The sequence below is a fragment of the Dermacentor silvarum genome, chromosome 1 (assembly GCF_013339745.2).
Source record: "Dermacentor silvarum isolate Dsil-2018 chromosome 1, BIME_Dsil_1.4, whole genome shotgun sequence".
NCBI classification, from domain to species: domain Eukaryota; kingdom Metazoa; phylum Arthropoda; class Arachnida; order Ixodida; family Ixodidae; genus Dermacentor; species Dermacentor silvarum.
This window is the reverse complement of record NC_051154.1, coordinates 293,891,652-293,919,602: the sequence shown is the minus strand read 5'-3', so window position 1 is coordinate 293,919,602 and position 27,951 is coordinate 293,891,652. Positions and strand designations below refer to the sequence as shown.

General features: G+C 50.5%; 1 protein-coding gene across 1 annotated transcript in view; it reads left to right on the top strand.

Moving 5' to 3' along the window:
* The window catches only part of LOC119437224 (abasic site processing protein HMCES-like), an 81,665-nt gene that overhangs the window by 18,400 nt on the left and 35,314 nt on the right, over positions 1–27,951 (top strand). The window contains exon 6 of the mRNA XM_049660361.1: positions 16,968–17,030. Coding sequence (XP_049516318.1) covers positions 16,968–17,030 — 63 coding nt within the window. The remainder of the gene's footprint in view (positions 1–16,967; positions 17,031–27,951) is intronic.

Sequence of the window (27,951 nt, the reverse complement as noted above, 5' to 3'; positions counted from 1 at the left end):
GCCCTAAATGTGGTTTCATGGCATTATGGAAACCACACCTCATGTTGAATTAGCATATAACCTGCATTCGTCGCACTAAACCGTAACATTGCTGACTGACAGCCAGTGAAACAGCACTGGTTAGGCCTAACAGCCATGGCAGGCGTGGCGGGGGATGGGAAACTGTCGTTGGAAGTTTGGTGATCGAGCCACAGATGATGTGCGTAGGCCTAGACTGAGAACAGCAAAAGAGGTGAGGGTGCCTACTAAGTTTGTCTGTGCCCTTACAAAACCGAACAGGTTAAGCTCGCATGTAGATGAAAAGCATCAAGCTGAATGTGCACAACACAACATAAACTGCCGTTGCGCAGTCGAGGTCGCACTTCAGTTTCGCGACAATGCACAAGGGGTGAACTCGAAACGCCCCTGCGGCCTCAGCTATGAGCACTTGCACTCTGTGCTTCCAAAACAGGGCCTGCGCTGCTGCGCCATACGCAGCAGCCGCCGGAGAACTCCCTCCCCTCCCCCCACGGTGCCTTGCGCGCAAGCGCGACCGAAGACGGCGCGCTTCCTCCCTTGCGCGCGCGAGACATTGGTTCACCCTCGCCTGCTTCCACCCACACATGCAGCATACAGTGCGCGGCGACAATTTTATCACCCCTGGACTTCATATGGAACTTCACGACGATGGCAAAAATGCGCCTAGAGTGTTCATATAATTGATATCGCAATAAAGACATTGGAATAGTTTTATGCTACCCAGGGTTGACTGCGGCTCTCTGGGTCTGCGGTGACAAATGGTGAAATGACCAAGAAATTACGTTGGCGCGTCGATTGGACTGCACAATTTGAAAATATTTTCCGCTATCATCATGAGCGTCGGCGTGGGTATGTATAGTTCGATTGTTGTTCCACCGATGTTTTCGGCTTTAAGGGGGGAGGCTACCCTTGGATACCAGCTTTTCAGGGGCGAAGCTCCTTATAGCGGCACCCGTTCCGTCCCCATCGTCGTAGTAGTAGTGTGTAACCAGTAGTGTGTAACCAGTCTGAGAAAAATGAGAAAAAAAATTCCGAAGTTGTGTCCGTAGCGCGGAATCGAACCAGGGACCCCTCGCTTCCGAGCGCGCGGCGTTAGCCCACTACGCCACGAAGCGGACATGGACACACGCACCACGATGGCAATAAATACCCAACATTAACGAAAGGCCGCGTTTCTAGCGCGTTTCTAACGCGTTTGTGCTAGCGCGTTACGGCCCGTGTAAGAAGCTGGTGTAAGACGCTGTGGCCTCTCCGCCTTACCTTCAACGCGTTTCGAACGCGCTGCCCAAAGCGGTGGCAAGTCAAGTTCAAGTCGAGGAGCGTTTATGAATACGGGGGTATACTCTCTCAGCAGTCATGTGATGGCGTCGGCAAACGCGGTGCACGTTCTGGCATGTGTAAATGGCTGCGTAAGACGCTGTGGCCGCTCCCCCTTACTAGAGAGTACTGCACGTTTCTAACGCGTTTGTGCTAGCGTCCCCTTAAGCGGGAGATCCGATGATTCCCTCCGGAGCTTCGCCCACTCATCATCATTCACCCCGTGGATATGCTGTGATGTTTTTGTTTATTGAGATATCTTAATGAAATGTTCAGGATAGACTCGTAGCAAAAGCATTAGTAGAACTACAAAATTTCATGCAGTTATGTTCACTAGTTCTAACGTTATAGCATTATGTCATAATGGTGCATATGGTTTTCTTGTTCCAGGCCTGGGGAATTTTCAAAAGGTGCTGCAACTGTGAAATTCACTATGATGATTCCCAGATGGATACCTCGGGGCAAGACAGAGCCCTTTTTTTAAATTTCCTCGCTGAAAACTTTTAGCAGACCACCGAATTTAGTGTTGGTGATTAAGATTTTATCAATCAAATTTTGATTAAATATCACAAATCACAGACACAACATATAAAAAAATGGGCTTGTCTTGCCCTCATAAATTTATCCAGATACAAAATAAAAAAAAAACCTTCTGGAAATCTGATGAGCGGTTACAGAGATATGGCTGGAACAAGCAGCCTCACCAGCCAAAAAAGTCGTTTTGAGAAAATGAGCTTTGAAAGTTTAGAGCACATATATTGGTCTAAAATGACCCAGCAGCGTAACTGGAGATGTCCTTAGGCACTCTCTTCCTTTGCCGCCTTTCCACCTTCTCTTGAGATCGCTTCTTGGCCTTCTTCAAAATTTTTCGCCTTCACTTGTAGCGGTGGCAGCTTCAGGATCGTGCACCATTGCTTGAAATTTCCGCTCCGTCGCCGGCATACCGCCAAGACCTCGTTGCACAGCAGCGCGCTTTTTATCCGCCGCCTCTTTCTCCTCACACGTCAGAAACGTGTTTGCAATTGCACAGTGGACGACGCAATCGCACTGTCCGAGGCAGATGAAAGAGGGTATGTGGAAGCTGCTGTTATCTAGGGCCAGTATTTTGTAGCGATTTGTTACGCTTTATTCAATGCTAGTCTTATCATCCACCGCTCACGGCCGGCTGATCCCGTTGATAACGTTAGCGGACCGTCGATCTGATTACTGACCAAGCGCAAAAAGGCATTAGCATCGGAAAGGCATCGCTACAAAATACTGGCCTAGGGCACTGTACTGCTGTCGATGAGCATGAGACACCAGGCGCGCTCGTCACGACAAATTCTCGCGCCGGTGGAACAGGAATCGCGTTGCTAGAAGCGTCGACGCAACCACTCTCGCGTAGATGAAGCAGAAGCTGCCCCATAGGAACCGTCGGTGCGATCATCGTCGGTGCGCGGGCGGCGAGCTTCGCTATGCGGACGAGCTTCATAGAACGCTTCCTTGCACCAAACGCATGTAGCGTCTCGAGTTTAATCGGGCGCACCGTGACCGACCGCACAACAATTGGCAGGCTAAATGCAACAACGGTCTCGTAGAGACGGTAGAAACTTCGAAAATATGCGAACGGCTGCAAAATAGACGATAGCGAGCGCAACACACAAAGGTCGCCGGCGATGGAGGAGCCGAAGCAGACGACGGCCGGAGCATTATGCAGGAGACCACTACGCCATTGCGCGCAGCAGCCAATCCCCCGCGTCCTTGAGGAGCGCGCGCTTCGCCTCTCAGCCGCGGGAAACTTGAAAGCTCTCGCGAGCCCTCCAATCATGAGCGATTTACGCCTCTCCCGCCCTGCCCCCGCCGCCGCGAGTGGCGGGGAAAAAAAACACAAGAATGCACGAACAAAACAACACCAAAATGGCGGCGCTCAGTGGAGTGGTAGAGAAATGGCGTTCGCACCAAGTAGGGGCATTTTGAGCGCTCGCTCGCCGCTCGAGGGCTGCCGCGGCTCGTTATAAACTTTATTTGAAATAGTTTCGCGATGAATTAGACCAGGGGTTCTCGAACATGTTCGTTCCAGGGAACCCTGCTAAGCTCCATGATGCGCCAAGGACCCCCCCCCCCCCCCCCCCGAGTTAACCGAATTAATATGTCCTAATTAACGAAATGTTGCATTATCGAGGGTATCACTAAAACAATAACCAAATGCTTAACTACGTCAACACGCTTTTATTTCTTCAATGAATCAGCAAATTCTGTTTATGTTTATATAGCACAAGACCAGTGCGGAAGCTGAAATTCTTGTCATCTCATGACTGATTAGCGCTAGCAGCGGCGAAGGGCTCGCGCGCGTACATCCCGATTATTTTTTCGCCAGTCAGCTGCTCGCCAACAAATTGTCCGTCCATCGCGTTGTAGCCGGGGCTCTTAATCTTCGACAGCTTTGCACTGAGTCAAAGCAAAACTACTGCTTGCCGCAACCGCTGCGGACGAAACCGCGGCCTACGCGATCATTCAGAAGGCATGCGGCCGACGCACGCACCAAGTCAAAACGAAACTACCGTTCGCTAGAAGTGCGGACGAAACCGCGGCCGCTATCGACGCCATCATGGACGGCGACCTTGCGGTTCAGAAGGCAGGCGGCCGACGCACGCACCAAGTCAAAACGAAACTATCGTTCGCTGCAAGAAGTGCGGACGAAACCGCGGTCGCTATCGACGCTACCATGGTTGGCGACTACGCATTTGTGAAGGCACGCAGCCGACGCGCGCACCGAGTGAAAACGAAACCACGGTTTGCCTCAACCACTGCGGACGAAACTGCGGTGGTTATCGACGCGATCATGAAGGCACGCACTTATGAAGGCACGCGGCATGCCGCCAACGCGGTGTTACGCGCGGCGATAAACGCAAGAACAAAGTCTTTTAAGGGCGCAATTAGGCACGAAGCGGTCCGGCGTTGCTGTCAATCACGTGCCGCGCACGCTTGCGGAGCATGGCGATGCGGACTGCGCCGCTTCGTTTCGGTTGGACGCTAGCGCAGTTCTTGCTTGGTCTTCTGCAGCGCGTATCTGCGATGCTTCGCGTATTTTTCTCTTCACTTTTTTTTTTATTCCTCCAACGCATATGCCAGTGCGCACGCAATCTGCACCTACGCTATCTACAAACGGGAGAAATGCGCATGTTGGTAAATTACGGCCTCCGAGATTTAAGTGCCAAAGCTTAGGCGTAATGCCGGTTATCAAAGGTTGGGTGGCTACAAGCGGCTTGCGAATTTATTGCGCAGTTCGCGCGTTGCCGTTACGCAGTGTGATGTGCTTTTTGACACTCGGGCATGAGTAACGGAGGTTCTGTGGATCGAGCACACCTCATTTTCGCCGTTTTAACTACTTGGTTAGCGCGGGACCACGGAAAATTTATCAGTGGCTCGCGGAACCCCGAGCAGGGGCCTGCGGAACCCCAGGGTTCCGCGGAACCCACTTTGAGAACCCATGAATTAGACATTGATATTTACAGAAATGGTAGTTTTTAAGACATACTGCCCGAATATGGGATTTTCCAAAAATCGCCTTTTTCGCGATTTTTCTGTTTTCAAAGGCCGCGTCCCCCCTTAAAGGAAAACAAACGCCGCCGCTGTGCTGTGTTAATTTTGTCTGTTTCATCGTGGTTTTGAAGTTTGCTGCCATATTCTATTATTCCACCAAAATTCAGATTGGCCTGCTCCAAAATGAAATTTACTCTGTTCCAAGTTGCTCCAAAATGCAATTTTGTCTGCTCCAAACTGCTCCAAAACGCAATTTTACTTACTCCAAAAATTGCTCTGAAATGACTTTGGGAAGTCCCACCCCTGCCCATAACTATTCGAGCTATTTGCACAAGCCTGTGAAAAATGCATTTCAAGTTTTTTTTTTTTTAAAGGGCCTCTGAGGTAAGGTACTTAATTAGCATTCAAGTGGCCCTCCCTGAAACACCTTTTCTCGAAACCTGATCATCGCGGTGTAATGAGTATGATGCATTTGGAGAATATATTCTGAAGCAATTTTTCGACAAGGATCTAATAACATCTGAAATATAAACGGTGCCTTTTTCTCATTACCCTTCGGTTCCTGTCAGTTGTTGAGGTACCAATAGCTGCACCCAGTGTTTTCCTCGTTCCCTCTTTTTTCTGTGGCGAGCTCAAGTTAACTTTTCGAGGTTGCCGTCTGACATAAGTGCCTAAGAGTAGCAAAGGAGTGATAGTATGGGTGGGACGCATTAACAACCACCTTTTTAACAACATAAAATGCAGCCGAAAAAGAGCTTGAAAGCTACAGGAAAGAGCAAGCAAGCTTTTGTGCGAGCTTAGAGGTTTCCTGCTGCATGCACCAGAATGATACTTGGCTCGCATGTTCATGGCAGCATTGTCTAGAGCATGGGTTCTCAAAGTGGGTTCCGCGGAACCCGGGGGTTCCGCAGGCCCCTGCTCGGGGTTCCGCGAGCCACTGATAAATTTTCCGTGGTCCCGCGCTCGCCAAGTGGCGAAAACGGCGAACACGAGGTGCGCTTGATCCACAGAACCTAAATTACCTATGCCCGAGTGTCAAAAAGCACATCACAGTGCGTAACGGCAACGCGCGAACTGCGCAATAAATCCGCAAGCAGCTTGTAGCCACCCAATCTTCGAAAACGGGCAGCCATGGGCAGCGCGCCTAAGCTTTCGCACTTGAATCTCGGAGGCTCTAACTTACCACCGTGCGCATTTCTCCCGTTTGTAGATAGGGTAGGTGCCGATAGCGTGCGCACTGATGTTATACTTCGGAGGAATAAAAAAAACTGATGCGCGGAGCACCACAAGTGCGCGCCGCAAAAGAGCTAAAACGGCGTTAGCGTCCAAAAACGAAGCGATGCAGTCCTCATTGGTATGGTCCTCAGCGGCAATCGTACGCTATACGTGACTTACAGCAACGCCGGAACTCTTCGTGCCTAATTGTGTCCTCAAAGCCTTTATTCTTGCGTTAATCGCCGCGCGTAACACCGCGTTGGCGGCTAGCCGCGTGCCTTCATAAGTGCGTAATCGCGATCTATGATCGCGTCGATAACCAGCACAGTTTCGTCCGCAGCAGCGGTTGCGGGAAATAGTAGTTTCGTTTTAACGGTGCGCGCGTCGGCTGCGTGCCTTTCGCAGCGGCGTAGTCCCCATCCATGATCGCGTCGATAGCGACCGCGGTTTCGTGCGCACTTGTTGCAGCAAAGGGTAGTTTCGTTTTGACTTGGTGAGTGCGTCGGCTATGGCGTCGGCCGCCTGCCTTCTGAACCGCAAGGTCGCCGACCATGATCTCGTCGATAACGGCCGCGGTTTTCTCCGCAGCGGTTGCGGTAAGCAGTAGTTTCACTTTGACTCAGTGCAAAGCTGTCGAAGATGAAGAGCACCGGCTACATCGCGATGGGCGGGCAATTTGTTGCCGACCAGCTCACTAGCGAAAAAATAGTCGGGATGTGCGCGCGGTAGTGAAAAGCGTGTCTCAGATGAAGATGCGCGCCGCGGCCGCGCTGCGAAGGATGTCGCGAGGCCTTCGCCGCTGCTAGCTCAAATAAGTCATGAGATGACGAGAACTTCAGCTTCCGCACTGCTCTTCTTCTTTCTAGGGTTTTACGTGCCAAAACCAGTTCTGACTGTGAGGTACGCCGTAGTGGAGGGCTCCGGATTAATTTTGACCACCTGCGGTTCTTTAACATGCACTACAACGCAAGCGCGTACACGGGCAAAAGGTTTTGCATTTCGCCTCCATCGAAATGCGGCCGCCGCGGCCGGGATTAGATCCCGTGACCTCGTGCTCAGCCAGGAAACGCCTTTGCTAACTGAGCCACCGTGGCGGGTGCCGCACTGCTCTTGTGTAAAATAGAAACAAGATTTGCTAATTCATTCAGTAAATAAAAGCCTGTTGACGTAGTAAGCATTCATTTATTGTTTTCTTGATACCTTGGGCAATTCGACATTCGTTAATTAGGACATTTTAATTCGGTTAAATGGGGGGGGGGGGTTCCTTGGCGCTTCATGGAGCTTAGCAGGGTTCCCTGGAACGAACATGCTTGAGAACCCCTGGTCTAGAGAATGAGGATGTAGCCTTATTGTGTTTGAAAAGTGTTCCAGCACCCCTTTAAATCGGTAAACTAGTGTTCTAGAATAGCGAGTATTCATCTGTTGCCAAGAGTAGACATCTTCCATTCCAGAACCCGGTTCTTTCTGGAGAGGGGGAAAAAAAAGAAAGCTTCCATGCTTGCACTGACAGTTCTCCTTGTTGAAATCTTGCGACATGTTCTGTGGTTACATTTACAGAGAGATGCAAAAATTTTGCTTACGATTAAAAATTTTTTGCGTTGTACTTACCGTATAATGCGGAATATAGGTCGAGGTGGAATATAGGTTGACCCCCTTACCTTGAAGCAAGAAAGTCGACATACAAATTATTAGGCACAAAACTTCCGTTTTATTCGTAGTACTGTCAGCGTGTACTGTCACTGCTCATTCGTTGGAGCTGTCAGCACTCTCGTCTGAAGACGACTGCTTGTCACTAGCTGCGTCCCACAACATGTCGTCCTCGGTGCCGTCCAAAGAGTTGCTGATGCAGCATTTTTTTTGAATTCCCTCACCACCATATTGTCGGGCAGCGAGCGCCAAGCCTGCACCCGCCGTGGTTGCTCAGTGGCTATGGTGTTGGGCTGCTGAGCACGAGGTCGCGGGATCGAATCCCGGCCACGGCGGCCGCATTTCGATGGGGGCTAAATGCGAAAACACCCGTGTATTTAGATTTAGGTGCACGTTAAAGAACCCCAGGTGGTCAAAATTTCCGGAGTCCCCCACTACGGCGTGCCTCATAATCAGAACTGGTTTTGGCACGTAAAACCCCATAATTTAATTTTTTTTTTTGAGCGCCAAGCCTGCGACACCCATGTGGCCACAGTGGCAAGGGGCGGCCTGCGCAGCCGGCCGGTTGGGGTCATTGGGTTGTCGCCGGCCATCCACTGGTTATAGAGTTCACGAACCCGGTCTTTAAAGGGCTTATTGAGCACGACGTTGAGCGGCTGAAGCGTTGAGGTCATGCCTCCCAGAATGACGGCGAGCTCCGTCCTCCCGTCGTGGAGCGCCTGCTTCACACCTGCGGTCAAGTGCCCGCGAAACGCATCCAAAACGAGCATGCTCCGACATCGCAGGAGTGCACCGGGCCGCCGATTCCACACCGTCTGTATCCAGTTGACCATGAGGGCCTCGTCCATATACAGTCGACGTCCGATTTCCCGGACGCCCGAAATTCCGGACATGCCTGATTTCCCGGACTCATCTGTGGCACCGTCAAGTTCCCCATAGAGTCAATGTATTAAAAAGTCCGAAATTCCGGACGCTTATAGCCTTTGCCATCCGATTTCCCGGACTTTTTACTGTTAACCGCCGACCCAAAGTCACCACCGACGCCGCCATTTTGGTTGTTTTCATATCCTCGAACCCACCATACTCGCATCGCAGGTGTGGCCAGCAGCACCGCCGCACCGCGCCGCGGCTGCCGTAACCTCGAAACCGCACGTGTCAATCCGTTGCCAGCTGTAGCTTAGCCAAGCCAAACCTCACTGTGTTCGTTCACGTGTTGTTTTGTCAGCTCTGCCAGCTCTGCGGTCGTGTCTGCGGTTGATCGTTTGCTGCTGCGCGCTATCTTCAGTGATCACGTTTCCCGACCTTCAGCATCCACCGAGTTCCTAGCTGTTTCGTGCTGCGCTTTTCGTCGAGCGGATTCGCCGTTTACAGCGATGGCACCGACTACTCCTTCGTCTTCGTCCGCGCCTTCGAAGCGCACAAAGCCCCCTCGTAGGCTCACGATGGAGAAGAAAGCCGCCATCATTGAACAAGTCCAAAGCGGTCGGTCGCTGGAAGAGGTGGGGAGGGAGTTCGGAATTTCGAAGCAAACTGTTTCGGACTTCATCAAAAACAAGGCGAAGATCTTGGAAGTGGCTGCCAAATCAACCGGGGCTGGAAAGAAGAATGCGAGTCAGGGTGATTACCCGCAGCTCGAGGAAGCGCTCCTCGTGTGGCTCAGTGCCATGATCGCTAAGAAAATCCCGGTGTCAGGCGACATCCTGAAGCAGAAGGCGGAGGTTTTCGCGCTTCAGATGAATGTGAAGGACTTCAAGTGCAGCGATGGATGGCTTCGCAATTTCAAGAGCCGCAATGACTTGAAGTTCAAGAAGATGTGCGGAGAAAGCGGCGCCGTCGACGATTCCGTTGTCGCGAAATATCGGGATGGAAAGCTGCAGTCCTTGCTTCAGCAGTTTCCACCTAATGATATTTTCAACTGCGACGAAACTGGACTGTTTTACAAGCTGCTGCCAGAGAAAACGCTTGCATTTGCTGGTGACCCCTGCCACGGCGGCAAGCACAGCAAGGAGCGGCTCACTGTCCTCGTTGGTAGCAACGTGTCAGGCAGCGAGAAGCTTCCGTTACTAGTAATAGGCAAGTCGAAGCATCCAAGATGTTTCAAGGGGGCAGTAACTCTGCCTGTTCTCTATGAAGCTAACAAGAAGGCATGGGTAACGCAGCAGCTATTCGAAGCGTACGTGCGCAAGCTGGACAGAAGGTTCGAGTAGCAAAATCGAAGAGTTCTGCTGTTTGTGGATAACTGCGCTGCGCATGGTCACATCAAGGACCTAAAGGCTGTACAGATTGAATTTCTGCCGCCGAACACCACAGCAATCCTGCAGCCGATGGACCAAGGCCTGATTCGTAACTTGAAGCATCATTACAAATCACGCGTGCTCAGCCGCATGGTGCTCTGCTCCGACAGCGGGAAAAGCTACGCTGTTGACCTCAGGTCTGCCGTCGGCATGCTAGCGGAATCGTGGAAGGCGGTTACGCAAGAGACTCTGCGGAACTGTTTTCGCCACGCGGGCTTAACACTCGACGCCGAGACGGCCGTCTCGCCCCAAGTGGACAGCGTGTGTGACGAACTGCCATCCGCAGACGTTGCAACCTTCGACGATCTGCGCGCTGCCGGCGTGTCGATTCCAGCCGGGATAACCTTTGAGGGCTTCGCCGATGCTGACAAAGACCTCGAGATATGTGCGGAGTTGACCGATGACGAAATCATTCGTCAAGTTACAGAGGATTCCGACGACTCCGACACCGAGAACGAAGAGCCAGCTCCTACACAGCCAACGAGCTTGGAGTTGACGCGAGCACTGATGACACTGTCATCAGTGTACAGCAGCAACATGACGTTGACTGAAATTGAGGCAGACATGATCGCGGTCAATCGGACCGTGCAAAAGAAAATAAGCGACTTCTTTGCGCCCAAGTGCTGACCTATGAGGTAGCGCCAGCCACGTCGTATTTTTTTTTTATTATAAACGGCTCTTTTCAGAGCCACCTAAACGATGCATTGGCGGAATAGCAATGGGAATCTTGTACTCCGGCCGTGACCCTCTCCGTCAACGAAAAATACCTACCAAAAAGGTGCGTTTTCACGTGCATTCGTTTTTCCGGACTGCCCGATTTTCCGGACGTTTTCGCAGTCCCTTGAGGGTCCGGGAAATCGGACGTCGACTGCATTCCTTTTCGTTCACACGAACGGCAACATCCCGCGGGAATGCCTCTTTCGGCTTCACACCTGCGGTCAAGTGCCCGCGAAACGCATCCAAAACGAGCATGCTCCGACATTGCAGGAGTGCACCGGGCCGCCGATTCCACACCGTCTGTATCCAGTTGACCATGAGGGCCTCGTCCATATATTCCTTTTTGTTCACACGAACGGCAACATCCCGCGGGAATGCCTCTTTCGGCGACGTCTTCCTCTTGAAGATTGTGAATGTGGGCAGCTTTCTGCCGTCAGCAGTGCACGCAAGCATCACTGTGAAGCGCGAATGTTCATTCCCCGTCGAAAGCAGTTTCACTTCCTTTGCGCCACGTTCGCACACTGTGGTGGTTGACGGCATGTCAAACCACACCGGCGTTTCATCGGCGTTGCCTATCTGTCCAAGCATGTAGCCATGCTGCTGCCGGAGACGGATGACATAGCGCTGGAATTCGACCAGCTTGTCCTCGTATGCCTCCGGTAGCTTCTGACAGATAGATGTGCACCGGCGAAGTGCAAATCCTTTGCGTCGCATGAAGTGGCGAACCCAGTAGATGGAGCCCTTGAACTCCTCTCGCGTTAGGCCTGATTCACGGGCAAGCTCGATCGCTTTGATGCGTATGAGTTCCGAAGTCACTGGCAAGGATCTGGCGCGATGCTCGTGGATGAAATCCGCCACCTTATCTTCAAGTTCAGGGTGCACCGCGCGGCGCCCGCGAAAGGAAGTCTTCCGAGCGTTGCACGTAGACAACTTGCCTTTTTGCGTCAACCAGTATCGTACGCTTTTTTCGGAAACGTCGAAGTGCCGCTGCACAGACATGTTTCCGTTGGCTTCCGCGCATTCAGTCACTTTCATTTTGAACGCCTCAGCGAACTGACATCGAGTACCAGTACTCATTCTGTAGGTGGTCGCGAAATCAATTCCAAGAACGATAGCTGCATCATAGAATAAAGACCAAAAAGAGAAGATGGCGTCAGTGGAACAGCGTCGGGCGTCGGTCAAGATGGAGGCGATAACGATGCGGATGCCAAAAAGTCCGCGGCCCCCACATGTTGCCAGACGACAATTGAGATTGTGCCAAGGACCGGAATATAAGTCGAGGGGTGACTTTTTAGTAATATTTTTTGGAAAAAACCTCGACCTATATTCCGCACTATACGGTAAATACAAAACTAAGCAATGTAGAGTCTGTTGTTCTGGTTTAGTGATTTTCATTAACCGATATTCTACAGAATACAGTAAAAGCTTGCTAATTTGGATTTCTCAAGACTGAAAAAAGTGTCTAGAGTAATCGAATGCTGAGTTTTAAGGGTAAAAAAAATGAAAACAAATGCTTACTAAATCAGCATGCATATACTTACTGAAGAAGTAACAAAAATCAATTTCTATGTAGCACTAAAGTAGTGTGAAAGCTGTAATTCTGTCATCTCGTGACGGATTAGTGCTCGCAGTGGCAAAGGCCCTGCACTTCCTTTGCAGTGCAGCACTTGAAGTGTGTCTTCATCCGAGACATGCTTTTCAATACCGCGCGCACATCCCGATGATTTTTTTCGCCAGTGAGCTGGTTGACAACAGAGCTCGCATTGATGCCAGCGCGAAGGCTGTGGTAGAATTGCTCTTCATCCTCAACAGCACCCACCATGTTTGTGATATATTGTTAGCATTGCACCGAGTCAAAAACAAAACTACTGCTTGCCGCAAGCACTGCGGACGATACAGCAGTCACTATAGACGCAGTCATGGATGGCGACTGCGGGTTTCTGAAGGCACACACCCAACGTGCACACTGAGCCAAACCAAAACTACTGTAGAACCTCGTTCATATGTTCCTCAAAAAAAAGAGGAGAAAAAAAGTGAGAAAAAGCTTACTAACTGGAAGAACATGTTATTCGAAGTCAGTGAAAAATTTGGCAGAGGCAACTGTGGTTGACACCTACATGCGAAGCGTTGCACGAATAGACGAGGCGTTGAACTAGTGGGGACCGAGCAGCGCGAGACGAGTGTTGTAATTTTCCGATTGCGTAATAGGATGGTAATGGGTAACTAAAAGAAAACTGAGCTGGTGGCAACGCCGTAGTGTGATGCCACCAGAGTGAAACATGACGTTCGTTTCACGCCGCTTGTGGCAGAGAACGGCGGTGCATTTGGGTTATCGTTTATTAAAGGCGTGCAGTACGCTTCCAAGTTCAAATGGCACTATGCTACACGCGTGTGCTGTGAAACAGTTAGGTGACCGGGTGTCAAGCAACCTGTATAACCTGAAAGAGTCGGAAATTCTGAGCATCTGGAAAAGTCATGGAATTGTCAGGGAATTTTTCATTTTAGGGAGTGAAGTCATGGAAAATGACTGACTGACTAAAGTATCTAAGTTGCAAGTTCATGTAGGTTGGTATCCCGCAAAGTCAGCTTTCTCGCACAATGATTCTGTTTTCAATCACCACAATAAAGGAATTGATTCGTAAAAATTGCGTGCAGCTCTGGCTCAACGTGAGTGAACGCTTGCCTCTGCACGCACTTGCAAGAGAGCGCAACCTTCCGCAGTACAGTTCATACTAAGGGCTTGTCCATATGTGAAGCATGAAGCAGCTGGTGTGTTGCTGTTGAGGATATTGATAGTGGCAGGGCCGAACGTGTCGCATAGAGTACGCACCAACGACACGCTGAAGGTTTTAGTTCACTACAGAGCAGTACTTCATTTTACAGCGTAAGCTGTTATGGGCTCAATGTAATAGCCGTTTCGGTTTGCGGTGGTGTTCGGAAATGCGAAAAGAAGCTACCCGGTTCCCGCCCGGATCGAACCCGGGCCCGCTGCGCGGCGGATCAGATACTCTACCACTGAGCCGCGCATGCAGTTGCTGTGACATAGAGTTAATATAACCAACTCTAGAGGAAAAGCTCCCCATAGCGCCCGTGTATTTACATCGGGAGCAGCAAGGGCGCTGCCATGTTGCTACCCTAGGGAGGCGCGCAGGTGCAGACGACAAGATGCGATTCAGAGGAGGTGCGCAATCAACGTGATCCCGAGCCTCCGCCAGTATGGTGGTGCCATCTTGTAAGGTGCATGCAATCGCAGCATGCCCGTCATGTAAGTTGCATATAGCAGTTGCATGCTGCATGTAACTGGACCTGATTAACTCAAGCAGGCTAGATGAGAATTTGTCACCAGCCCGTGCGCGGCTACAACCAGGCATCATCGGGCTCAGCAGATTGCTGTGCAGAGAGCATTAGAAGCCGCAGCTCGCTGTTGACGCCAGGCGGACAGTTCAGATTGTTCTCATCAAAATGAGGCGAAGAGACTTTGCTGCCGCGAAGACCCTGTTGTGCGTGGTGCCAAAATTGGAGTTACTCTTGAGCCGCTCTACCAGATTACGCTGTGACTGTGCTGCGTGTGCCGCGCAGGCCTGTGACTTTTTTTTTACGAGTTGATGTTGCACTGTAGCCAATAGAAACGTGGTTATAACAGTTCTTATTAGTGTACGAAATCTAGTGGGTTGTTCTATCGCACACATGGGGCCAATCACGAAGAGACCAATCACGAACGGGCTGGACATAGCATGGACCCAAAGTGCAGTGCTGCACTAATGCATTTTGTTATACTATTAAAACCTGGTTGTAATAACGTGCCTTTATTAGCTACTAGTGTCTCAAAATTCACGCAAGAAGTAATTTTGATAGAAAACACAGGTTTATAATTAACAATTGAAAAATTTTTATAGGTCTTCTTCTTTCTGGGGTTTTACGTGCCAAAACCAGATCTGATTATGAGGCATGCCGTAGTGGAGGGCTACGGAATAATTTTGACCACCTGGGGTTCTTTAACGTACCGTATAGCATATCAGGTAAATAGCCTCCATGGCTTTGCTAGCACATACATACTTTTTGTTGAAATTTTTCATGATAATTTTGCATAAGTGGGGCTGAATTTTATTCATACAGCACTCAATTTCCTCCTTGAAGGAGTGGGTTCCTGTGGGCTTGTTGGCATGAACCAATAAAAGAAAAAAGTCAAACTGCATAAAATCACAGGATCTGGGTGGCCAATTCTGATCACCACTCAAACAACCAGGAAATGACTCATGCAGTAATTGAATTGTTTCTAGGGCTGTATGGAATGTGGCACTGTCTTGTTGAAACTACCCGTCGTCCAGATCCATATCTTGCAATTTAGGCAAAAGAAACTGGATTATCATGTCGCGATAGCCAGCACCATTAACTGTTACTGCCTGACCAGCTGCATTTTCGAGGAATGGCCCCGATGATGCCTCCAGCCCAAAATCTACACCAAACAGTGCCACGTTGTGGATGCATTTGTTTCTCAACTTGTGGATTTTCTGAACCCCAAATGCAACATTTTTGTTGTTTAACCAAGCGATCAAGATGAAAATGAGCCTCATTGCTGAAGATGATTTTGTTGGAAAGATCAGTGTCCAGTTGTTATTCCACAATCCATTCAACAAACTTTCTTCTCTGTGCATGGTCAGTAAACTTCAGTCCTTGAGTCATTTGAACTTTGTAAGCATGAAGATGCAAATATTTTGTGAGAATACGCTGTACAGATCTTCTCAATGTTCAATTCTGGACCACTCTACTTCGATGTTTTGTTTTTAATGACTGGTTAAAGGACGGCCAAGTGTCTAAGATCAGTGAATGATCCAGTCTCCCTAAATTTTTAATTAATCTCTTCACAGTTAATGAAGTTAAATCACTATTACGACCATCTTTTGTGCGAAAATTGTGAACTGTAGCTGCCAAACCGTCATTATTTAAAAATATTGCTCAACTATAAAAATGCGTTGCTCTTTCATGTAGCGCTCCATTTTAATAACCCTGAACTGTCAGATGTCACACTGTCTTTATTTTTCATTGGCAAAACTTTAACACACAAATGGCATAAAATTCAAATTTTGCTTGAGTTTTGGGACACCCTATATATGGCAGATATGTAGCATAAACCAAATCTTCTGCAATAAAGTAAGCTTCTACTGCACCGCTGAGAAAGGACAATTCTTTTGAACCTGTATAGAGCATTAACTTCTACTGCACGTGTGCAGCACTTAGTTCTGAAGCGTAATAGGAACTACGTGGCAGTTCAGTGAAAGCCACATGTCCAGCTCTCCATGCAGCGCTTTCTTATATGAAAAAAGTGCTGTCCACGCATCAATTGCTCTACAGATTAAGTCTTGCGTTGCAGTGAATATGTACTGTGGAGCAGTGATCCAACTTTGAAACTTTTTGCGCAGTTTGTTTTTGCGTTATGTACGCAATTTGCAGAGCTTTCTGGACACTCTCCTGCCCTTCCAGCATCATGAAGACCTGTCCATCGCTCAGACTTAGTGTCGTGCAGAAGAAGCACGTTGACTCGCACGTCTGAGAACATTGTCCTCACAAGGCCACAGCAAGAGCCTCATACTTGCAAAAATGCAAAAATAAAAGCTACAGAGGCACAAATAGGCATGAAGCATTCAGGCATTCCTGTCGTTCCCGTGCGGTTTCTACTGATGACTATGGCGATGCAGAGTCTGCTGCTTTGTTTCGATTGCATGGTAGCACCACCTTGGCTTATTTGTGTTGTAGATTTACGGCGCTCGCCACACTCCTAGCGTTGTCCGAATGAACCGGTATGAGGCCAAATACGCCTGTATTAATGAGAGTTTGATGCCATTAATTAATGCATACGCCAGCCGGGACCAGAGGATGAGTCCGAGTTATTTGAATTTCCGAATTAACGAGGATTAAATTAGTGAGCTTTTACTATATGCACAATGTGTACATGGCATGTACAACCACCAGTGCATATGAGCTTTTGTGGCATAGGAAGTACTGCACAGCCACGACTCTAGTGCTCCATTTTGGATTTATGCACCTGGTCTATGCTTTGCACCTTCAAACTCCTTGCTGTGCACCACGGCTTTGAGCAAAGTTTTCTCTTTCCTAGGTCCCCTCAGCCCGATTACTCTTGTGGGCAGCTGTGTGTCGGTGATGCTTGAAGTAACACAGCAGGCCGTAGCAGCGAGCTTTTTTAACAAGCTTTGGGCTTTCGTCCGACTATTTTCGCAGGTAATCCTGGATAATGAAGACGCTGTAGCATCGTGGCTGGACCCGGCTCGTGACTTCAACGCGGTGAGTTGTATAAAGCAAAAACTCTGAGCAGGATGGTTCTTGGGAATTTACAAGCTGCTAAGGGCCATTTTCTCCTCTCTTCTGCCAGTCATGTGATGCCTGCATTTGGCTAGTTGCCCTCTTTTTCTCCTCATATACTGCACATACCGCGAAGCAGACCATCTCAGAGCGCTCGGCTGTTTCAAACATTGTGGTAGGACGCCTTTCCCCTAGGGTCTGTCAATCTAAGTGGGAGGCAGCACACCCTCCTATTCCTGAAAGCAGTGGCCACAACACAGTCAGAGGTGCTGGGGAGCACAGCGCTATGGTTTTTTACTTTAGATGTGAATTGCAGGTGTCATCTAGATTGCCAAGAGCAGGGTTGCACTTTTTATTTATTTTATTTTTATTTACAATACTGCCAATCTCTTGCGAGATCACAGCAGGCGGGCACATTATCAGAACAAATAAAATCGCCATACATAAAACAAGTACTCTGCGTAGGCATTAGTATTACTGGCCGGGTAACAGAGATGACATGCTAAGAGATTATTTCTTGGGGAAAAAAAGTAACAGTTGTTAATGTAACTGAGATGCTAGCAGTACTTTTTCTAATATGGATACAAAACTGTTTAATGACTCAGTGTTAGTGATTTCTTTGTCTAATTTATTCCATTCCCTAGTTACAAGTGGAAAATATGAATATTTAAAACAGTTTGAGTTGGCTGAGAATTCGTCCAGCGTTCGGGAGTGCTTATGTCGGGTTGGTCTGGTGGTGGTTAAAGAAATGAACTTATATGAATCAATTTTAATGTCGCCATTCAGACATTGGACCAATAACTTTAGTCTTGCCAGTTTTGCTCTGTTTTCAATAGTTAGTAAACCGGCTTTATTTATTATCTCTGTTGGCGAATCAGTTCGTGTGTATTTGTTGAATACAAACCTGGTTGCCTTACGTTCAGCGGCTTCTTGTTATGATAAAAGTTTGTTAATGTGAGGAAACCAAGCAATTGTGGCATATTCTAGGATTGGCTGAACCAGTGTAGTATAGGCTAGCAGTTTCGTTTTAGGTGGCGCAGAGCGGAGTCGGCATCTAAGAAAAAAAAAAAGCTTTTTAATGCAGATGACGTGATGTTGCCTACGTGAGTTTCAAACCCGAGATCGTGTGAAAGTGTTATGCCCAAATATTTGTGCTTGTCAGCCGTTGGAATCCCGTTGTTATTAATTGTATAGTTGTAATCAGTTCTTTCTTTCTTCCGAGTTATCGTGAGCACTGCAGATTTCTGAATATTAATTTTCATTTGCCAATCCTCGCACCATTTATGAACGCACTGTAATGCGTCATTAAGGGGGGACGCGGCTTTCGTATCGCGAAAAATGACCAAAAAATCAATTTTTTGCAAAGCATATATTCCGTTTCTATAACTCTTTTTTTATCTGCTTCCGAAATATGAACGCTGAAAACCGCGTAGAAGTGCTCAAAAAAAATTTTGTATCAGCCAACGTCGCAAAAAAATTCAGCGGAAATCGCGAAAAAACGGCGTTTTTCGAGCCGCGATATCTCCGCAACGGCGCAACCGTGCGCCGCCATTTTGCCCTTGTTGGAAAGCGCATTTCTCCGTCTTTAAATTTGCCGCTCTGCCATCTCCTCCATTCAAAAGCAAGTGCACAAAAAGCAAATGATTCAAGGCCGTTCCGAGGCCTCCGATTGGCCACGGCCGTCACGTGGCCAATTGGAGCTTCGCCATTGGTCTCGTTGGCGCTGCGCGTCTTCTGCTACCGCGCCGCCACGCCTGCCGCGCCTCTCGGCGTGCGGTGTTCGTCTGTATGTGCGGTGTATATATATATATATATATAAAAAAAGCTTTTCTGAACAAGCTTTCATCTGATATCGCCCGTGACTCGCGCGTCTGACAATCGCCTCGCCATCTCCGTGAGCACGTACGGAGCGTAGTTTCGGCAGCAGACTCCACAAGTGATAAGCGCCTCTTGGCATCTCAGCTCGTCAGGATCGCCAGTGCTTGCGGAATGTAGCTGACTTGTGTTGTGATATGCGCCTCTGGACATATCCTGAGGAGCGTAGTTTCGGAAGCTGGTTTGTGGTCTAGACATACGGCTCGACGCATTCATCAGTAGCGCTTGTGGGGCGTAGTTTCGGAAGTTGACCATGGGTCGGCGACCGCTGAAGTACAAGACGGCTCATGTTTACGGCACTCGTAAGCGAAAATCGCCGACGGTGAAAAAGACTGCTTCAAGGTCGCCTGGCAGTACTGTGCAGCATAGCAAAGAAGTCACAGAAGTCACAGACGCTTAGCCGAGGACTCCACACGCGGCCAGGATGCGTACGCGTGCCGATGATGCCGTGCAGGAGCCGCCGCCAAGCACTTCACATGCGGCCGGAATGCCTACTTGTGTCGACAATGTTGAGGAGTCGCTCTCTGGCACTTCATTCGCGGGCGAAACATCTCCTGCGAGCAGCACGAGATGTTTGTCACGAGAGTTGAGCTTGTCGTGCCGCGTTCCACATCGTCGGATGCATCCACCGATCGCGCCTCGGATGTTTCTGGTTCTCGTCTCGGCACTTCGCACGATGTTGCTACGCCGTCCACAAGTACGGGCGGCACCGTTCAGGCACGCCTGGAGCCGCATTTTGTATCGGTCGAAGCATCCCGAGAGGTCGCCGTGAAAGTGCAAGCAAAACTAAGTTCGTTGTCTGCGACCGCGCGGAAAATGGAACTGACGGGTGAAGGTGCTTGCCAGTACGGAAGAAGCGGGGGAGTTTCTTATCGTTCAAATGACGGCCCTGAACGCGCTTCTCGGCAACGATAAGTGCCAGCAGTGCTCCCAGCCGGGACTTTCAGTTCAGCTGGGAACAAGACCTGGATTAGCAGCGCAAATGATACTGACGTGCGCGTTTTGCGGCGGTGTCGCGAAGGAGTGGTTGTCACCGCGAAAGGAAGGTCGCAAAATTTTCGATGTAAATATGAGAGCTGTACAGGCTGTTTTCATAATTTACCATTCATAATTGACCAGAAATCGGCTAGACCGATTTCTGGTCAATAATGAATGTCTCACATAGATGGTTGCATCATAAAACATTTCAAAAACATCTGAAGGCTGAGTTTGAGTTTGAAAGCCTTTTTCTCAAAACGACTTTTCTTGCTTCCTGCTTTGCTTGTTCCACTGATTTCTTTGTGACCACTAGGTCTATTTCAGTTCCGTTTTTTTCCCTGTATTCCTGGATGTACTGTCCAGGGCATGACACTCTTGCTTTTCCAGTTTTACTTTACTACAATTAACAATTCGACTACTTGCTCACAGCCTAAAGGCCTGTGGTATAGTCACCTCCTAAAAAATGAGAACTAAAAAAAATGCATTGCAAATAAAAAAATCTAGGAGTGTCACGACCTCAACCATTCATCTTAGAATGCACAGTGCTTTGAACAAGTGTTCTATCGTATTTTATAAGTGACTCAGGCTTGGAACCAGGCCACAAGGAGAAAAATATTGTACATAAAAAAGTTCTAAAGATATCTTTATGAAATTTATGCAGTAGTATCATAAAAACATTGCTGATAAGTCTGCCAATTTTCATAAAAATCCACACAGAAATAAGAAAGTTGGTATCGAAAGCCACGTCCCCCCTTAAGTGTCGCGTGGTCAGCTGGTGAGTAAATTTCACATTGCATAAGGACGGGAAATCATTAATGTACAGAAGGAATAGCACAGGTGCCAGGACGCTCCCCGGGGGCACACCTGATGTGACGGGTTCTAATGAGGACGATACCTCATGAATTTGTACGAATTGTAATTGATCAGATAGTGCTGGATCGAGTGAACAATAGGACTGTCACCTAAGACATGAATAAGTTTTAAAGTCAATTTTTTGTGGGACACGCGGTCGAACGCCTTGGAAAAATCCAACAGTATCAAATTGGTTTGTTTCTGGTTGTCAATAGTTAGCGATATGTCGTGCAGTAATTCCACTAGTTGGGTAACCGTTGAGCGCCCTCTTCAAAAGCCTTGCTGGTATGGGGACAGTATGCAATGTTTTTCCAAGTATGTGGTTTTTGGGGGAGTCTTCCCCAACCCGTAGCGCGTATAATCGCAGCTACGTAGGGTTCGCAGCTACGTAGGGCGAATAAGGCAACAAGCCAGTCAACTCAACAACGTTTATTGCTGTGGGCAATAAAACACACTTGCAGAGGGAAGTCTGCTCTGTATACCGTATTTACACGATTGTAGGTCGACCCATTTTTTCAAATTTGGCAATCCAATGTTGGGGGGTCGACTTAGAATCGAAACCGAACCGTGTACCGCTAGTAACGGCAAGAGAAATGAGAAATCAGGGGCGCTACGGCGTGGTTACAACTTTGCACCTACGTTTTTATGGTTACAGTAGAAGCGTAGCGTAATAATTTACTGTATTGCATACATTTTGATTGCGCGCACCACGAGCGCACGGCTCTTGTGGGAGCATCGATCATGGAAGAGCTGCCGTTTAGGGGGTATTGGTAGATGGCGGAAGAGCCGCCGTTTGGGGGGTATTGGTAGCTGGCGGAAGAGCCGCCGTTAGGAGGTATTGGTAGTTGGCGGAAGAGCCGTTGTTTGGGGGGTATTAGTAGTTGGCGGAAGAGCTTTATATACGATTGTTTTCGACGGCCGCTGGCATCTGTCACTTCTGCTGTTGTGCTGAATCGTCGCGCCTGTCATGAGTGCCAAGAACTTTCGGCGCTCGTTCTCAGCGGCGTTCAAACGGGCTGCTATCCTCCATGTTGAGGAAACTAACAACTGCGCAGCGGGACGCAAGTCTGGGGCCGTATTATGAAACGTTCGCCTAGGCGAAATTTCTTTTTTCGCTTTCAGGTGTGCGCTGATTGGCTGTTTTAGCAAAATTGGATGAGCTGATTGGGTGGTTGAGCCCGACGTCATTCAATTTTGTTCAACCAGCCAATCAGCGTGCATGCTGATTTCGCCTAGGCGAACGTTTCAGAATACGGCCCTTGGAGTCAGTGAACGTGTGGTGCGGCAGTGGCGGCTTCAGCGCGAGAAAATTTGGCCTCTCTGGCTACTGTGTGCGGATGGGTCCTCTCTGCGTGGGGGGCTGTACCGCGCGATGTCGTGGTGCGGTCGTTCGCGAAGTGTGGACTCACTTTTGATGATGACGTGCGTTGGGACCGCAGCAGCTATGACTGCAGCAGTACCAGTGAGGTCAACTCTAGTGACGATGAGTAGTCTTAGCAACCCCATCAATAAATTTCCCTTGTGTGAAATGCACTCGCGTGGTTTTTCTCCCCCCCCCATTTTTTTTTGAGACATGCAATTTTGGGGGGGGGGGGGTCGACCTACATTCGAGTCGACTTACAATCGTGTAAATACGATAATATGTAATAAAATAGGCTTGCCTCGTCGCGTGTGATAGTCACGCAAATGAGGTCACTCACGGGTTGCAGCGGGTATATCTGTATAGGCAGGTAGGTGTAGCGAGGTTAGAGCCCCCGGGGGTCTCTCGGTCGCGCTCTTTTATACCTTTTTACCTTTTCACGAGGGGAATGTCCTCCTCCCCCGTCGGATACTTTCCCTCTTCCTGCACGGGCATGCGCGTCGCGAGAGGCGAGTGAGAACAGGGAGAGGGCAAAGTGCATCTCTCCCGTGTCCGCCCGGCTCCCGCTGCGCGCAGTGCGCGCACACGAGAAGATGTCCGCCCGCTCACGCCGAGTGCGCTACGTGCGCAAGCGACGACGAGCGCCCGCGGGAGAAGGTGGCGGCTTGTGCTCCCCACATCCTCCTCCCCTTAAGAAGGCTCCTGTACATTGAGGCTGGCACCTAGGGATGTCCGTTTGCCCGAGTACCCGCCGAGGTTTTCGACCGAGGAAACGTCGGGCTGGTGGTGATGTAGCGCTCAGCTGGCGGACACTTGATGCCGACTCGGAGGCGGCTGGTCAGCTGCACTGCTCGGGCTTGCGAGGCGGACTTGCGAGGCGGGATCGTTGTCGGGGCTCGAAGGTGGCTCTCAGTGCCGCGCCCCTGGTGTAGGCTGCGCTGGATGGGGTGGTCGCCTGCCGGCCGCCGGCTAGCGGTTCGTGCGGCTCCAAGGCCGGCGTGTCGCCGTCAGTGCTGCAAGGGCATCAGTTGTTCCAGCGCGTACTGCAGGCAATTCGCACGGCCGTATCTCGTCTTGCTGTGCTCCTGGAAATTATTAGCAAACTGCACGGAGCGGCACTGTGATCAGCAGCATAGTTGGCCGTATCCGGGAACCCCGTCGACGTCTGTTACGAAGGGAATGTTCGCAAGCATCATCACCAATTCGAATCGCAGCACAAGATAACCACCACACTGGCCCTCACAGCAGTCTTTGGTTAAACCGCACCCCGCATACCCACGCGTCGAACGTTCACGCCACAATCCCATCGTGGCCTGTGAGGGTACTTGCTGAAGCGATGACTCGTCATCCATACTCGGTGCTCCGTGGTCACTAGACGTTCGCTTCCCCGGCAGGAACTACCAAGGTGCCAGCCCGGTGCGGCTGTATGCTCACGCGGTATGCAACGTCACCCGGACTTACGAATGTTCCTCGCTTAGATAAACCAAGACACAAGCCCTGGCGCTCTTTGGCCTTAGATGCCCTTGCGCCAATAAAATGCAATCATCATCATCACGAATGTTCCTCGCAGTCGTCGGGTTACGCAACTAGCAGTCAGATTACTTTCGCCTGCTACTCAAATTGTAGCACGGCTGTGGGCTCGCTGTTCGGTTCTGACTGCTCTCTCTCACCTATCGCGGTTGAGGGAGGGCCTGATTGTCATCCCACTGCTCATCACGCGGCACGTAGCGTTTCAGGTCGCATACGTGTACCGGTCCGCCGATCGGCTTTCCTTTCTTGTTCTCGAGCCGGTAAACAAGCGAGGAAACCTTCTCTCTCACTTGATACGGCCCGGTCCACTTTGGCGCCAGCGAGGCAGCGAACTGTTTGGTAGCATTGCTGAGAACGTGCTGGCGTCGAAGCACCAGATCGCCCACTTCGTAGTGGACGTTCCGGTGCGAGCGATCGTACTGCGCCTTCTGTTGTGCCCTAGCAGTGCGAAGATTACGGTGTGCTTTATGTAAAGCTTCCGTCATCTTGGCACGTAGATGCGTCGCGTCTTCAGCTCGTACTGACGGTGCGACTGGCATTCCGCTGCAATCCGTGAGAACCCTATCCATCGGATTCGGCAGCTCTCTCCCCAGGTTGAGAGTCTACCCAGTTGAGAGCATACCCAGTCCAGCGGTTCACTGTCGATCGCAATGTAAACCCAATCTCTGGAAGGTAGGTATCCCAGTCCTTATGCCTTTCAGAGAACGCGACAGGCATGTGCTTGATGTTGCGATTGACTCATTCAGTGGGGTTCAACTGAGCATGGTAGGTTGTCGTTTTCTTATGCTTAATGCCAAGTGCGGCGCATTGTCCGTTATCAACTGCTCCGGAAAACCAAACCTGGTGAAAACCTCCATCAACTTATCCATGATCACCTGTGCCGTCAGTTTTCGTAGGGGGAAAAGTTCTACCCATTTACTGAAGTGATCCGTGACCACCAGCAAGAATTTGTTCCTGCTCGATGTTGTGGGATACGGTCCTATGACGTCACATGCCGCGATTTGTCAGGGAGTCTGGCTGTCGATAGGCTGCATGAAGCCGGGCGGTCGTCCGCCTCAGGGCTTCACGCTTTGGCACACATGACACGATCGGGCGTAGCGAATCACGTCCCGTTTCATGCCTGGCCAGGTAGCGAAGCGACACAACTTAACGTAAGTCTTGGGGCCGCTCGCGTGCCCAGCGATGCACGAGTCATGAAAGTAGCGTAGCAGTGCTCCTCTCAATGCGCGTGGTATCACCACCTTAAACGCCTCACTTGTGTCGTTCTCGGTGGGAATGTACCTCAGCAAGACGCCGTCGAAATTCAGCAGATAGGAATCCATAGCGCTCACAGCATTACCAGCTGTTCCTGAGCACTCCGCACCGGCAGCAATACCAGCTGCCTCCATGTGCGCGGCGGCTGCGCCGCCCGGCTCCCGGATCCCGTTGAGCACTTTTCGACAAAACGGATCCTTCTGCTGAGCCTCGAACAGCTCCTTTCTACTGAAGACAACTCCTGCGGAACCGTCAACATCTACGTGGTTCACGCTCTCGCTCAGGATAGACCGTTGTTCCGCGTCTCTTACTCGGGCTACGGCCAGGGTTTCTTCCTCGCCTCGGATTGGCGCTCGCGAAAGTGCGTCAGCTGCGGCATTGCTTTTTCCTTTGCGGTAGCGCACGTTAAAGTCGTAACACTGCAGCAGCAGTGCCCAACGCGCCAGGCGGCCACTCGGCTCGCTCAAGCGCCTGAGCCAAGGAGAGCCATGTGGTCAGTCTCAATTGTGAATGCCACTCCGTCGACATAATAATCGAACTTTCGCAGAGCGAAAACTATCGCAAGGTTCTCCTTCTCTGTCACCGAGTGGTTTCTTTCCTCCGGCGTCAACGAACGGCTCGCGAACGCAACCGGTCGGAGAATGCCTTCATGCTCCTGAAGCAAAATTGCACCTAGACCCAGGTCGCTTGCGTCTGTTTGAATCACAAACTCCCTATTCAAGTCGGGCAGCTGCAACTCTGCCGTGTCAGCGAGCACCTTTGTGAGGCCGCGCAGTGCCGCCTCCTGCTCTTGACCCCAAGTCCAACGTTCGTCTTTCCTCAAGAGCTTTGTTAAAGGCGCTTGCACTGCCGCGCAATCTGGAATGAATTGTCGATAAAAGTTCACCAATCCCAGAAAGCGTCTCAGTTCGCCGATATCTTTCGGCGACGGGTAGCTCAGTATAGCCTCGAGCTTATCCTCACTCGGCAGAATGCAGCCGTTGTCCAACGTGAATCCCAACAGCGTTATTCCGTTCGCAGCTATCTGAGCTTTACTCGGGTTTAACGTGATACCCGCGGACCTCAGCCTCTCTAGGACGTCTCTCAAGTGGCCTGAGTGCTCGTTGAATGTTTTCGAATAAACCACTATGGTCGTCGAGATATGCGACAGCATGTTGCCACTTCGCCTCTCCTAGAACTCGGTCCATCAACCTCTGATAACCTCCGACTAAGCCAAAAGACATTCTTTGGAACTGAAAGAGCCCCCTGTGACAAGTGAAAGCCGTTTTCTCGGTGTCACGCTTGTCCATTTCGACCTGAAAATATCCACGACTAGCATCGAGCATCGTAAAGTAATTCGCCCCGCCTAGGTTAGATACCAAAGAGGAAATGGAGGGTAGAGGGTACACATCCTTCTTAGTGACCTCATTCAGCCTGTGGTAGTCTACACAAAGGTGATAAGTATAGTCCTTCTGGGCTAGAACTACCGGGAAGCCCCATGGGCTGTTTGACCTTTCCACAACGCCTGTGTCAATGAGTTCGTCTAAGGCGCTGTCAAGTGCTTTCCGTTTAGTCAAGCTTATCGGCCGAGGATTACATTTCCACGCCGCAGCGTCACCCGTGTCTATCCTGTGCCTGACTAGCGTAGTGCGGCCCGGACGGTCCGTGAAAATCGCGTCGTATTCGTACAACAGCGATGACAGTCGTGCCCTTTCTCTCTCCGGCAGGCTGTTGACCTCTGACAAAAGTGGGTGCGCTGCCCCTTGCAACACCGCGGCACATTGTTATGCCACTGTCTCCATTGCTTTCATCGCCTTCACCGATTACTGTTTGCTTGCTCGGCTGTGGCTGGGTGTGGCCCGCTCGCGCCGCGCCCGGAGACTGGCATGTCTCCGCAGGGACGGGTGCTTTTGCGAATGCTTCAAAGCACCCGTTCCGTTTTCTCGGTAACCTCCGCTGGCGATGTCTATCAAAATACCCGTCTTGGCGAGAAAGTCTCGACCTAAAATAACAGGCACTGACAGACCTGGAAGATGTATGAGGCGTTGTCGCCTGACGCGTGTCTCCCAACGAATAACTAGCCTAGCTGCACCGCTCGATTGTGCTGTGCCGGAAGCAAGGCGGAAAGTGGTGTCACTATCTCTTAAGCGGATATTGTTCTCGCGGAGATGATGCAACACCTCGTCACCAAATAAAGAAGCGCTTGCCCCAGTATCCAATAATGTGGCAAACTTCTTTTGGGCTATCGTTAGCTCGATGAACGGCGCCTGCGAGTATGCGACATCTCCTACGCGACAAGCCAAAGGCGCAAGTAAATCGAAATCACCGGTTGTGTTCGAGATCGCCGCCCAGGACCCAAGGTGGATCACCGGCGGCCTCGCCCGTTTCCCGAACCACGTGCTCGACCTCGGCCCGGCGTGCTTGCGCTGTCACGGGCGATGTGCCCCAGTCCGCCGCACTGGTAGCAACGGCCACCGAAGCCTCGGTGGCGTGGGCGCCGTCACTCCAATCCGGCGGGCTGTAGCTTCCACGCTCGGCGGGTCGGCATGTGCCGCTCCTCCGTTCTCGCATTAGTCGCAAGTTCTTGCCGCGGCGCACTGCGTGCCGCGTTATGCTGTGCTGTTTTCAGCGCGTAGGCGTACGGGTCCAAGGCGCGGTCTGATAATTCCCAACCACGCTGGACCTGCTCGTTGGCGAACGATGCCGACGCGTCGACCCTAGGGGAATGTGAAGCGATCCCGCCGCCGTTCCACGCGCAGCGAGGCTCGAGTGACAGCGCGGCGTGTGGAGGCAGACGGTATGCTCGTGCCACGAGGATGTCCCCTTGGATGCGATTTGCCTCGGCGGTGAGCTCGTCTAGGTCTTTGAACCTACATCCCCTGAAGTAGACCGCGAAAGTCGGGTGCACTTGCCGTGTGACGCGCTCGAACATACTCCAGCAGGGACTCGTCCAGATGCTGGGTACACAACTCCAACTCTCTCCTCAAATGCCACTCGTAGTTGGCCGGAAGAAATTCTTCGCGGAAGTTCGCGCGGAACTCTTCTACCATGCGGGCTCTGTGTCCGGCCAGTCGC